The 13,633-nt window shown below is 35.5% G+C and overlaps 2 protein-coding genes across 2 annotated transcripts; both read left to right on the top strand.

Moving 5' to 3' along the window:
• The first annotated feature begins 1,716 nt into the window (after positions 1–1,716).
• On the top strand, positions 1,717–4,465 carry LOC132624680 (uncharacterized). The gene is made up of 3 exons (XM_060339425.1): positions 1,717–2,510; positions 2,680–3,510; positions 3,874–4,465. Exons 1-3 carry the CDS (start codon positions 1,717–1,719, stop codon positions 4,463–4,465), a joined length of 2,217 nt encoding a protein of 738 aa, XP_060195408.1.
• A 4,972-nt stretch (positions 4,466–9,437) lies between these two features.
• LOC132629236 (E3 ubiquitin-protein ligase PUB23-like) lies at positions 9,438–11,092 on the top strand. The gene has a single exon (XM_060344947.1). It carries the CDS (start codon positions 9,591–9,593, stop codon positions 10,809–10,811), a length of 1,221 nt encoding a protein of 406 aa, XP_060200930.1. The 5' UTR covers positions 9,438–9,590; the 3' UTR covers positions 10,812–11,092.
• Positions 11,093–13,633: the final 2,541 nt, after the last annotated feature.

The following is a 13,633-nucleotide window of genomic DNA, read 5'->3' as shown; positions in this document are numbered from 1 at the left end:
ACCAGGATGAAGAAAATGTAGGAGCAAAGGACAAAAACAAAATGGGACAGCATCAACAAAAGGGAGGAACCATTACTATCAATTTAAACATTGACAACAATGAGGAAAATGGAGCAGGAAACAAAGGAAAAAAGAACCAAAGTGCCTCAAGCTCCGAGTTGGAAACAAAGAAGGATGAAATAGCTTCCAAGCTCATTGAAACCTTCACATCACGCCAAACAGAATCAAACGATGCTGTTAGCACGGAGGTTGATAATATCACAGAGAAAGAGGGACTTTCACCAAGAGGAAGATCCAAAGCAAGGAAAAAGAAACAACATACTAACATTGGTCACTCTGCAAGCAGAGTGAAGGATGTTAAAAATTGATCTCACCCCCCTATAATCCTTTTATGTTTAACATTATAAATTGGAACATTAAGGGTGTTAAATCTAAAAAATCTTTTGAAAGACTCACTAAACTTTTCAACTTAAACAAAGTTCACCTGGTGACTATCCAGGAGCCTTTTGTTAAAGTTGATAGGCTAGATTTTTACAGAAGAAAACTTGGTTTCAAAAATGCTGTTGCGAATAAAAATGGGAAATTTGGTGTTTTTGGAAGGATACAATAGATGCCACTATTCTATCCAACCATAAACAACAAATTACCTTTGACATGAAATTCAATCCTACTAACACTGTTTTTTGTTTTACAGCTGTTTATGCAAAAACAAAGGCTAGAAGGAGGAAACAACTATGGAATAGCCTCAGAGATATCAATCATAAAGTGAACTGCCCCTGGGCAATCACTGGTGATTTTAACAGCATCATTGCACCTGAGGAAAAAAAAGGAGGAACTCCCCACAGGGTAAAACATAGTATTGAATTTATCGAATGCATGGATGACTGCAAAATCTTTGATGCAGGTTTTAGTGGGGATAGTCACACCTGGACTAATGGATGGGAAGCTAATAGAAGAGTGCATAAAAGATTGGAAAGACTTCTTGTTAATGATGATTGAGTCGATGTACTGGAACAAACCTCTGTAATACATTTAGCAAGGAAAGGATCAGATCACAAAGCACTCCTCATTAAGAGTAGCTTCTTAGATGAAAATCATATTTCATATTTCAAATTTCTAAATTTCTGGACTGGTCAGCCTGGATTAGAGGAACTTGTCGAACAAGTATGTAATAGATCATATAGTGGCAATTCCATGAGAATACTTCAGGAAAATCTCAAAGCTTTATCTAAGGAACTTAGTCACTGGTCTAAATGCTCCATAGGAGACATCTATGAGAACGTCAAATTTTATGAAAAACTGGTGAAGGAAAAGGAGCCTAACATGGACTCTGACCCTTCAGATCACAACAAACAAGATTTGAACAGAGTAGCTGCAGAATATACTAGATACTTAGGACTTCAAAGTAGCATCCTACAACAAAAATCCAATCTCCAATAGAAAGAAGAAGGGGACTCCTGCTCCAAATATTTTTTTAGTGTTGTTAAACATAAGAGGAGAAGGAACTACATTCACAGAATCCAGGATGAGGATGGCAATTGGGTTGATGATCCTACTGAGATAGGAAAGGCTGCTATCCAGTTTTACAGCAAATTATTCAGCAAAGAGAGTTAACAAAATGATGTAGATTTTGGGGTTCTTAACTAGCTGCAAAGTATCATCAACCCAGAGGACAACGTTATTTTGACCAATATCCCCGAGGAAGTTGAGATTCTGATGGCTATTAAGGACTTGAGCTCTGAAAGTGCCCCCGGGCTTGATTGTTATAATGGCTATTTCTATCAGAAATGTTGGAAAATTATTAAAAGAGGTGTTACTAATTTTGTTCAATCTTTCTTTGCAGGGAAACAGTTGACTAGATTTTACTCTCACTCTTGCCTCATGCTTATCCCAAAAGTAGAGGCACCTACTAGTTTCTCGCAAATGAGACCTATCAGTCTTAGTAATTTCTCAAACAAGATTCTTTCTAAGATTGTTGCTTCCAGGCTTAATCCTTACCTCCCTAGACTTATCTCGGATAACCAAAATGGTTTTATTAATGGTCGGCTAATTACTGAGAATGTTATCCTTGCTCAGGAAATTGTGCACAACATTAGTAAAAACAAAAAAAAGGAGAATATGATCATTAAGTTAGATATGGAAAAGGCTTATGATAGAGTTTCATGGGTTTTCTTGTATGCGGTCTTAAAGAAGATAGGCTTTAACGGGAACTTCATTGATATCATCAAAAGACTGGTAGAGGATGCTTGGTATTCTGTTTTGATTAATGGGGATAGGAAAGGTTTTTTTCACTCATCTAGGGGACTCAAACAGGGGGATCCCCTATCACCCTTTCTCTTTGTAATTTCTGCTAAAATATTATCCAAGATGCTTAATAACCTTTTTGATAACAGAAAATATACAGGATTCACCATGGCAAAGGAAGGACCACAGATAAATCATCTTGCTTACGCAGATGATGTGGTCATTTTCACCTCATGGAAGAAGAAATCTTTGAGAAGGGTCATGAGGCAATTAAGGAAATATGAACAAGTCTCAGGACAAAAAATCAATGTCAACAAAAGTTGTTTTATCACAGCAATACATACTGATAAGGGGATTAGGAAAAAAATAAAGAAAATTACTGGTTTCTCTCATAAAACTTTTCCTTTACTTACTTAGGGTGTCCTATTTTTAAAGGGAGGAAAAAGATCTGCTATTTTACATATATGACCACAAAGATTATGCAGAAAGCTGGAGCATGGCAAGGGAATCTCCTCTCATATGGAGGGAAAGCAGTCATAATCCAACAAATACTGCAATCCCAAACAATGCACCTACTCGCTGCTATATCCCCCCCCCCCCCATAGATGTCCTGAATCAAATTGAGAAATACCTACAAGATTTCTATTGGGGACAGAGAGAAGGCAAGAAGAAGCATCACTGGGCAGCATGGGACTTCCTTTGCTATCCAAAAGATGAAGGTGGTGTCGGTTTCAAAAGCCTATTTGATATTCAGACCTCATTTGAAATAAAGAGATGGTGGAGAATTAGAACTCAGGATAACCTCTGGACTAAGTTCATGAATGCCAAATATTGCAAAAGAGTCAACCTTGTGGCAAGAAAGTGGACTTCAGGGCAGTCTCAAAGCTGGAAGGAACTTATGAGGATCACGATAGTTGTTGAACCTCACATGTTATGGAAGATCAACAGGGGAGAAAGTTTATTCTGGTGGGATAACTGGACCAGAATTGGTCCTTTATCCCTTTATGTCAATAGAAACAGGGCAATGGGAAACTCTCGAGTCAACGAATTTATTATAGATAACAGGTGGAACAATGAGAGGTTACAGGATGTGGTGCCTCCCAACTTACAACAGTATATCAATCAAATTCATATCTTTGATAGAAACATTCCTGACAAATGCTACTGGATACTCGCTCAAGATGGTGTTTTCAGTTGTGCTACGGCTAGGGATGCTATAAGTCCTAAGAAGGCTAAAAATGATACCCTTAATACCATTTGGCACAAGTACCTGCCTTTCAAGATATCTTTCCTTAGCTGGAGAATCTTCCATAAAAGATTGCCTTTAGATAATGTCACGATGAAATTTCAACAAGACAACCCTACAATAGGATCTCAACTGAATTAACAGGAGCCCAACTGTACATGCTGCCCTTCCCCATGCCATGAAACAACGGACCACCTGTTTGTGGAAAACTACTCAGCAAAAAAGGTATGGAATTTCTTTAAAAACTCATTTGGGATCCCTCACCATAATTACAGGCACCTGAAGGAACTGATGTGGAGCTGGTGGAGTATTCAAACCAACAACCACATGTTCGTCTTAATATACAAATTGATTCCTCCCTTGGTTTGTTGGGAGTTATGAAGGAAGAGGTGCTCAGCCAGATTTAGCAAGATTAAAACTTCTTTCTCAAAAGTGATTTATGAGATTGTCTTTAATCTCAAAGTTGCTCTAAGAAAGGTTTTTAACTTTGTTCCACTAGAGGCAAACTGGAGGGACCTCTGTATTCTGATTGATGGCTATAAACCAAAGCTGAAATTCATCCATGTATGTTGGTTGAAGCCCCTTTCGATGGCTTTCAAACTAAATACTGATGGTATTTCGATGAGCAAAGATAACAAAGCAGGAGCGGGAGGCATTCTTAGAGATCATCAGGGGAGTATGGTGATGGCCTTCACTGTCTCCATGATATTCTGCTCTAATAATATGGCTGAAACTCAAACGTCTAACTTTGGACTTAAATGGTGTCAACAGAATAATGTTAGCAATCTGATTTTGGAGATAGACTCTAAATTAGTGGTAGATATGATTAATGGCACTTGTAAACCTACTTGGAAAATTCAGTATTGGATCACGGAGATACAGGAAAAAGTTAAGGCTCTCAAAGCTATAGTGACTCATTGCTACAGGGTGATCCAACTCTACCTCAGATTCTTTGGCAAAGTTTGGTGCCACTGAAGACTCATCACTGATTTTTACACATCCTTCCCAACTCCCCTCCTCTGCTAGGGGACACTACTTTATGGAGAAAGCTGAAATGGTCAACTTTAGGATTAGGGCAGATAAGAAAGGAATTGGCTAAGGTCTTGAGCTTCTAAGGATTTTAGTTGTAGAATCCTTATTTGGTCATAGACCTCTTTTGTGGGCTGGAAAGGAGAAGGGAAACCCCCTCTATGCTTCTATCATGTATTCATAATTCACTAGAAGTATTGGCTTATGCCCCCTCTATGTAATCCGTATGAATAATATATATGGTGGAAAAATTTATTAAAAAAATAAAATAAAATTACCTCCGTTGCCTGGTGAAGAGATGATGTGGTCTAATTCTCATGAAAATCACATGGTATTTCCTAGTGATATTCTAAATTCAAGTCATAATTCATCTGCCGGAGGACAAGAGCTAGAACCAGAGCTAGAGCCAGAACCAGAATTAGCGTACAAGATCCGAGTCATCATAGCGCTAATAACGCAAATGATGGGAGCCTTTTCAGCTTGTCCAATTTTGGAAATATTTTCAGGCCTTGAGATCAAATTGATGTTTATATTTTACTTTGTTTTGCTACAGTCTTCACATTTGATATATATATATATATATATATATATATATATATATATATATATATACACCAGTTCATGTATAGAAAAGGTGAAAACATTTTTCTAAAGAATAATATATACTTACTGAATTTGTAATATTGGTGAAAGTAAACACTTCCATATATATATGTACGAAAAACAATAAGGGTTATATGATGCATTAGTTTGTTGTACTACGGTGAAAGTAAACACTTCCATTCTCTATCTTTTTTTTCTTTTTTTTCGTTTGCTAGTAATTTTTTGTACTGTTTTACTTCCCTTTCTCATAGTTTTTTTTTTGTTTTTTTAAATAAAAAAAATAAACGAGAGTATATTCTCTTCTCTCGACTGCTGGCATGAGTTAAAAGTTGCATTTTGGTGATTTTCACACGTGCGATGTCTACGTTCTCTATATTAATTTTATTGTTTTGCTACTAATTCGTTGTACTATTCAACTTCCCTTTCACTTAGTTTTGCTGTGCGTGCTTTTTGTGACAAAAAATATTAACTGAGCACCCACTCTAAGTGGCAATTTCCAGAGCACCCACTCTAAGTGGCAATTTCCAAACTAGAAATAATTGACTACTCATGATATAAAATTTTCTGGATCCGCCACCGCTTTTAAGAACGTCCGGTCTTCAAGCATGAACTTTAACTCTTGATTCTTTTTAATTTTCATAGGACTTATGCCCTCTTTGAGCCATTTTGAGTCTTTTTCTAATGATCTTAACCTTCTCTAAGGTATCCCATACTAAATTCAAACCCAAAAGTTTCCGTTCCCATGGATTAAGACGGTGTTTGGATTGACTTTTTAAAAGTAACTTATAAGCTAAAAGCAACAAGTAATAAGTTGGGAATATCAAGTTTTGGCTTTTGATTTATTTTTGTACTTTCTTACCTAAAGATAAGCACTTTTTATCTTTATCAAACACTACAAAAACTAGAAAAGAGCTTAAAAGTCAATAAAACTTAAAATAAAGCAATCCAAACACTCTCTAAGCCAACCAACGGTAGATTTATAACGCCTTCATTATATTGCCTCATAGGGTACTATCTGAAACTAGACCGATATTTATTATTTTAGGCAAACTCAACAAGTTGCAAGTAACCCAACTGCCTCCAAAATTTAAAACACATGCTCTTAGTATGTCGGTATGTCAAGAAATTGTTTGGTATGCCCATTGATCCATCAAGTCTGTAGATGGAAGGTTGTACTAATCAGGTCCACTCGAGGGCCAAATCCTCTTGGAACATTATCCAGAAATGACAGGTGAATTGTGGGCCACATAATAAATATTGATAAGACACCAAAACTCCATGAATCTTGCATTGTCATCCAAGTGAAAAATGAATATACTATCCTATAATATAAGCGGTCTTGATTGGAATGAAGTATGGTATATAACATAGTTTGATGGTCAACTATCATCCTGAATCATGCTTCTTCAATGTATGTGGTAATCCTATGAGAAAGTCCATATTATTATGTGTCATTTCCATTCTGTCTCTATTGATTGGTGAAAAAACTGTACGGGTTCTAATGCCCCCCTTTGAGTTTGACTTTCTTACAACTCAAGCGCTTCGATCCAAAATCTGCATCATCCTTCTTCATGCTCTTCCACCATTAGATTTGCTTCGAAACTCAAAAAGTTTTACAACTTAATATAGCCATGCAAATCAATCTAGACATAGTAGGAATACAAAGAGAGTATACACTTAGCCCACATATGAGGAGTACTCCCTCCGTTCACTTTTACTTGTCCACTATGAATTTTGCACGCCCCTTAAGAAATCATAAATGAAGTATATATTTTATCATGATACCCATATTAATTGGTTTATAGTCTTAGAGGATTTGAAAAAACATTTCGAATGAGTAATTAATGCTAAAGGTAAAACAGGAAAAATAAATTATTTTTCTCTTGATATTCGAAAGTGGACAAGTATAAGTGAAAATCTATTTTTGAATAATAAACAATTAAAAGTGAACGGATGAGGGAGTAGGAAATTACTAAGCCAAGGTTTTAACAACTAACTTAAAGTTTAAAAAATTTACTTGATTAAATTCATATTCAAAGTAATTAATGCAGATATATTTAAATGTGAGGATTGAAAGGCTAACATCGATGCCAGTGACAACACATGATCCAAGAAAGACTCCATGATCCAAGAAAACTCTCCTGACAGCAATCATATTCTTGCCAAATCGCTAGGACAATGGAGTTTTTTGCAAGTACAATTTCATCAAAATTAATCACGTCACAAATTCTAGTAATAAATTTCTTGAGGAAATAAACCTAGGACACAGACTTGTCAACTCACAAAATTGATCTCCTTTAAACTTTAACTAAATTAATTGTATCATGCATGGCTAATTCCTAAATCACTTGAAAGACAAAATGAAAAAGAGGAAAAAAGGAAATAGATTGGTCAAATGACGGATGGATTTTTCGAGTTTTGCTCAAAATTAATTATATGACAAATTCTTATAAAACTATACTTGAAAGGAGAATAATTTTTTTAAAAAAAAAGGAAATTAAAATGATTATTTACTCAACTTAATGCTACAATAATGACTAGTAAGGATTGTGGTGTGATGAATAAAATCACTCCACCTTGATCAGAAGTTTTTGGTTTGAGCTCAGAGTATGGAAAAAATCTTGGTGTGTGTTTTCCCGTCTGACAGACCTTATGCAAATTCAAACTATTCGGAGCCCCATTAGAGTGGATGCTCCAGTTTCCAAAAATCCAAAGCAAAGGAAGAGCGAGTTTTGATTCCCAGTTTGTTAATCAACAACAGATTCCCATGGGTTACTTCTTTTCTACACAAGAACAAAACGAGTTGAACAGACCATTCATCATCGGAAGGACTCTTACTGCTAGGACGACTTGCGGATAATGAAATATACAAAGAAAAAACAGCTAGCAATTGGACTAGATACTGCGATTGCATTATAAGGTCTTAGTTGAACAGATCGAGCAAGCTCGAATTGACTTAATTTGAATTTTAAATTTAGTTCAACTTAATTTGGCACAAGTCCGATTTGGCATACCAACCCACTGTTCATGACGGTGATGCACTGGCAGCCTTGGTGGTGTTGTGAGGATGTGAAAGGTCAATGCTATTGAGATCATAATATTAATGGTTCAACTATATTCCCACATGCAAACAGTTTTAAATTTGGGTTTCATTAGAAATAGGTTTGACTAGAACGTAAGGTTAACAATAGACAATGATTATGGATTAATTGATGTATATAGATCCTTCTAATTGTTTTGAGTTTAAAATAATGTGCATTTAAGAGGATGGCGGGTCAAACTCATCCCCATAATATAATAAGATAGTAATTACCTAATTAAAACTTCTTTGTGCACGTAGGAGCACCAATTGAACAGTTTGAACTCATCTAGCTAAGGTAGATAATCTAACGCCCTAAGCTAAACATCATTTAGCTAAAATTACAGTGTCGTCTGGGTCTTTTTTTCCTTTTTTTTCCCGGCGGCGATAAAAGACTTACTTATCATATATTATATATTATGCGTCATAAAAGCAATTGAGGGTCACATTGGACCAAATGAGTCAAGATTCTAGAGTCAAGTAGATCCTTACTATTACAAACCTAATTATTTCTGATAAAAGTAGTTCCTAATTTGTTTGCTGTAAAAACATCAAAAGCAAACAAAGACGAGGAACTTCCAGGTGAACTATGTCTCCAATGTGTCCGCTACCCCTGTTCTGTTCCCTGCATGTGTCTAAGCATAGGATATCCAATCTAGCTCATTACCTGTATTGACATAAAATTGGATTAAAGATTAGGTAGCATTTTTCATCTTTACCTATAGTAATAGATAAATTATTTAATTTTAACATTACACATGCTCATTTTAAGGAACCTTATATATAAGAAAATATTATTTAAATGGCTTGATAATATATAAAAAGTCCATTAGACTATTAATGTATATAACTTCAAATCGATCATTCTAAGTTCTCAGTACTTTACAAGGCCAGGTAAAAGAATTAGCTTAGTCAAGAGCAAGTTGAACAGCCAAAAGAGAGAAATCCTAAAAAAATCAATCCCCCTCTACGTAGTGGTTGTCCTATTATTGGAAATATATATTTTTGTAATTAAAACACGAGTTAGAAAGAGATGGAAATTGACAAGAGAGAAAGTCAAAAGTGTGCTGTTTTTTTTCCTACGTACACACACCTGGGCCACCGAAAATACACATATTAGACTGGGCAAAGTTATTTAATCCTTTTTTTTTTATTTAAAATATTCCTATTTCCGTGTTTTGACTTTGAAAATTTCTTCCTATCCTCCCACTCTGTATATAACTAGAACCAAACCCTCTCATTTTTCAAACCAAATTCACTACTCATCTTTTCTCTCAATTCTCAATAAAGCTTCAATTTCTTCATCTACTCAAAAGAGTCGTCCTGTTTTTGCTCATATTGAAACTTTCTTAGATTCTCATCGGTGAATTTTGAATTCCAAAAATACAAATGGATGAAATTGAAGTACCTCCTTATTTCATTTGCCCGATTTCTCTAGAGATGATGAAAGACCCCGTCACAATCTCAACCGGTATAACATATGATCGAGAAAACATCGAGAAATGGATATTCTCCTCCAAGAATAACACTTGTCCGGTTACAAAGCTGTTCCTTACAAGCATAGAATTGACACCAAACATCACTCTTCGGCGATTAATACAATCGTGGTGTACTCTCAACGCGTCCTATGGCATCGAAAGGTTCCCTACCCCGAAGCCTCTAGTCAACAAACCCCAGATCATAAAGCTCCTCAAAGAAGCAAAATCGCCTGAAATGCAAATGAAATCTCTCAAAACCCTAAGATCCATCGCTTCTGAGAGCGACGCTAACAAACGCTGCATGGAATCCGCGGGGGCACCAGGGTTCTTAGCTTCTATTATAAATATTTCGAATGAAGTTTCAGACGAAGAGGGTTTCACAAGTACTAAAGAAGAAGCGCTAAGCCTCCTCTACCAACTCAAATTATCTGAACATGGATTGAGGTCACTCATCGCGAGTGGAAACAAGGAATTCATCGAGTCATTGACACGTGTCATGCAATGCGGAAGCTACGAGTCTAGGGCTTACGCGATGATGTTAATGAAAGACATGTTCGAAGCATCCACACCAACTCCAATTTTGGGTTTGAAGCAAGAATTCTTCACCCAAGTGGTTCAAGTCTTAAGGGATGAGATCTCTCAAAAGGCGACAAAAGCATCGTTGCAAGTGCTCGTGCAGGCATGTCCATGGGGGAGGAACAGAGTGAAAGCAGCAGAGGCAGGAGCAATTAGGGTTTTAGTGGATCTTTTGCTCGATTCATCGGAGAAGAGGGCTTGTGAATTGATGCTAATTTTGTTGGATCAAATTTGTCAGAGTGCAGAAGGGAGAGCTGAGCTATTGAAGCATGCCGGAGGATTAGCCATTGTTTCCAAGAAAATACTTAGGGTTTCTAAAGCGGGGAGTGAAAGGGCTATCAAGATTTTGCATTCAATCTCAAAGTTTTCAGCAACACCAAGTGTTGTTCAAGAGATGTTGAGTTTGGGTGTGGTGGCAAAGCTTTGTTTGGTGCTTCAAGTTGATTGTGGAAGTAAGGCTAAGGATAGAGCTAGAGAAATTCTCAAATTGCATGCTAAGGCGTGGAGGAGTTCTCCTTGTGTACCTATGAATTTAAAATCTTCGTATCCGTTTTAGGAATTAGGAAGAGAGCAAATTGCTTAGGTAGAAATAGTTGTTTTTAAAGAACAATAACAGTGGATTATTTTTGTGTACATAATTTATTCTTTTCAGAAAATAGAAAAAGAAAAAGGGACATATTAGTCCACGAAATTTAATTATATCGTCCATATCCATCTTCAATATTGTGATTCATTCATATTCATCTTGAAAGGGAAAGAGTACGAGAAGATGTAGGAAGACAGTAGAACGTGTTTTTTGTATATTTTTTTTAAAGGATCTTTTTATCCTTACCTGTTGATTATTTTTCTTCATAGCACTATTATGGAAAGGCAAAATAGGGAGATATAAGAAATAAAAAATACTCAAAAACATAAAAAGAAAATAATAACCTACTAGTATTTTATTTTATTTTATGTTCTATAGAGTTTCCCCACCCCACCCCACCCCACCCTTTTATTTTTTGGTAAAGTAGGTAATTTGCATGAATACATTTATTCACGTATTAAAATTCCTAACTAACCACCTACATATACATATTTTCACACGGAAAGTGATCTTCCATTATTTAGTAGACAGTCTTCTGACGTCCCTAGCATCCCTTATTAGACACTATTTCTCGTGCTCTACGGTTATAATATTCTATACAATTTTCTATTTTTGTTCACTCTTTTTTTTTTTTTTTTTTTTTTGTGATATAGAAGGAATTTGATTAATACGGTTTAATCATGAAAATTGCACCTCATGACGTCTAGTTTTTTCAATGTTCCAAATTGTTCGTCAATCAAAGTTCTTTAGAAAAAGTTAATTATGACTTTGTTTTATAAGGTTGGTAGTGAAGTCTAACTCATAATGTTCCCCGTCACGTTTTTATCGAGGAACGTACATTGAGCACATTTCATGAACCTTGTATTAAATTTGTTAAAATGTTCAAAGGCACATTAGTATAAAAATGCAATAGTAAAGCATCGGGAATGAAGAAATTCAGTTTTCCCGTAAATAGATAGTGAAACATAAATTTGGATTAGTCTTGCTAATTATTTCGAGCAATCAATTTCCATTTTAAGACGGGATATACACAACATAAATTTGGATTAGTCTTGCTAATTATTTCGAACATTCGATTTCCATTTTAGGACGGGATATACATAGTCAATATTGTATAACTAGAACTCTGGGCACAGAGCACTGAATTTGAAAGCATGATAATTAGGCAGAAAATTCGTGATGAGAACTACATGAACTTTCCCAAACAAGAAAATTAATCCAATGTACTTAAAGTGAATCAGCCTTTATTGCTTGAACTTTTCTTTGAGATAGATATGAGTACATCAAGTGGTTTTGAATGTAATTAAGTTGACTTTAAATCTAGGCCACTCATTTGATGATCCTGAATTAATTCTCTAGGACGACTTTCGAAAATAATCTATATTTGTGTGAACTTACTTGACTTTTCTAATTAATTGAAGCCATCATTATGGTATAATTTGACTTGGATATATCATATATACAATGTGCTCATTTTTACTTGGACCATTCTGGCAAAATTTGGACTAATCTCAATACAGAGATAAATCTAAGCCTTTAAACCAAAAGGGAAAAAATTAGGGGAAGAAAGAGGACTATTATACTTATCTTTTGTTTTTGCTCCTTTTAGTCGATAACTCTAAAGTGAAAAAAGGGAGTCGAGTGCACTAAGTGTTGGGTTTAAGAGTTAGATGAATGGGAAATGGAGGGAAAAATGAAATTTATGAATTGTTCCTTTGTTGCTTTTTGGATGAAGCATTTCTCCCACATTGATTGTGGAAAGGAAAGTTCTTGTGCTTATATATAAAAGCACATCTTCTAGCTCATAAAGAATTGAGAATTCGGATCCGTTTCTCATCTAAAAGGGTGCAACGTTTGAGTTGCACCTTTCTGAACTAACGTTTCCATGGCTATATATATCCTGATGATCTTCAGAATATTCCTTACGAATTTTTTAATCTTCTCCTCTCTTCTTTTTCTTGCACATTAAATTTTTGTGTGATTTAGAGTCTTCGAGTGAGTTCATTGTCGCCAGAGTTTGCAGTACGGCTACAACGGTGAGTAAATTGTTCTATCCTGAGAGGATATATTCCACAATCTCGGGTACATTGAGGGGAATAATTTCCTTAAGGACACACTGTGTATTCAGTGGGCTCGATTTAATTCTTAGCATTTTCAAATACTGTTCTTCTAAAAATTTAAGTTTCTGGTTTAAGTATATTTTCGGATACAGGTTTATAATAATCTTAAGGAAATTACTTTTATAATTTTTTTTTTATAATCTGTATTATGTTTCTGGAGATTAAAACCTTTATGGTTTTCTACTCCGTTTGAATATTTCTATTCAATTTGAAGAACATAAAAACTTCGTCGGATTATTAAAGTTCATAATTGTGAAACGATTTGAAGAATATAAAAACTTCATCGTTAACTTGTGAAACAGTTTGAACATATAAACCTTCACTGTTTACTGTTCTGTTTTTGTTTGCCATTGATAAAATTATTTGTTAACTATTGACAATGTGAAAAAATAGCAATAGAAAAGGATGTCAATATTTCTACTGAAACGGAGACTTTTGTGGTGACGACAGTTGCATCATCAAGCCATTCAACTGTTGCACATGCAATGGCACCGGTAAAGAAACCAGCGAAATTTTCTGGAATTAACTTCAAAGGATGGCAGCAAAGAATGCTCTTTTGGTTGACCACTCTTGGTATGCAAAAGTTCGCAAACGAAGATCCTCCTGTTCCTGAAGAAGGAATGCCAGAAAATCAGCGCTTCATGGTTATTGAGGCTTAGAAGCATTCGGATT

The sequence above is a fragment of the Lycium barbarum genome, chromosome 2, assembly GCF_019175385.1.
Source record: "Lycium barbarum isolate Lr01 chromosome 2, ASM1917538v2, whole genome shotgun sequence".
Lineage (NCBI taxonomy): Eukaryota > Viridiplantae > Streptophyta > Magnoliopsida > Solanales > Solanaceae > Lycium > Lycium barbarum.
Note: the sequence above shows the minus strand (reverse complement) of the source record. Positions and strands in the feature narration are given on the sequence as shown.

Bases quoted from the DNA above. Each gene is read 5' to 3' on its own strand.
- LOC132624680 (XM_060339425.1), top strand. From the start codon at position 1,717: ATGGCTATTAAGGACTTGAGCTCTGAAAGTGCCCCCGGGCTTGATTGT. The intron at 2,511-2,679 runs GCAATTAAGGAA...CTATTTTTAAAG, and splicing joins TCTTTGAGAAGGGTCATGAG to GGAGGAAAAAGATCTGCTAT. The intron at 3,511-3,873 runs GTACCTGCCTTT...GGAGTTATGAAG, and splicing joins CTTAATACCATTTGGCACAA to GAAGAGGTGCTCAGCCAGAT.
- LOC132629236 (XM_060344947.1), top strand. From the start codon at position 9,591: ATGGATGAAATTGAAGTACCTCCTTATTTCATTTGCCCGATTTCTCTA.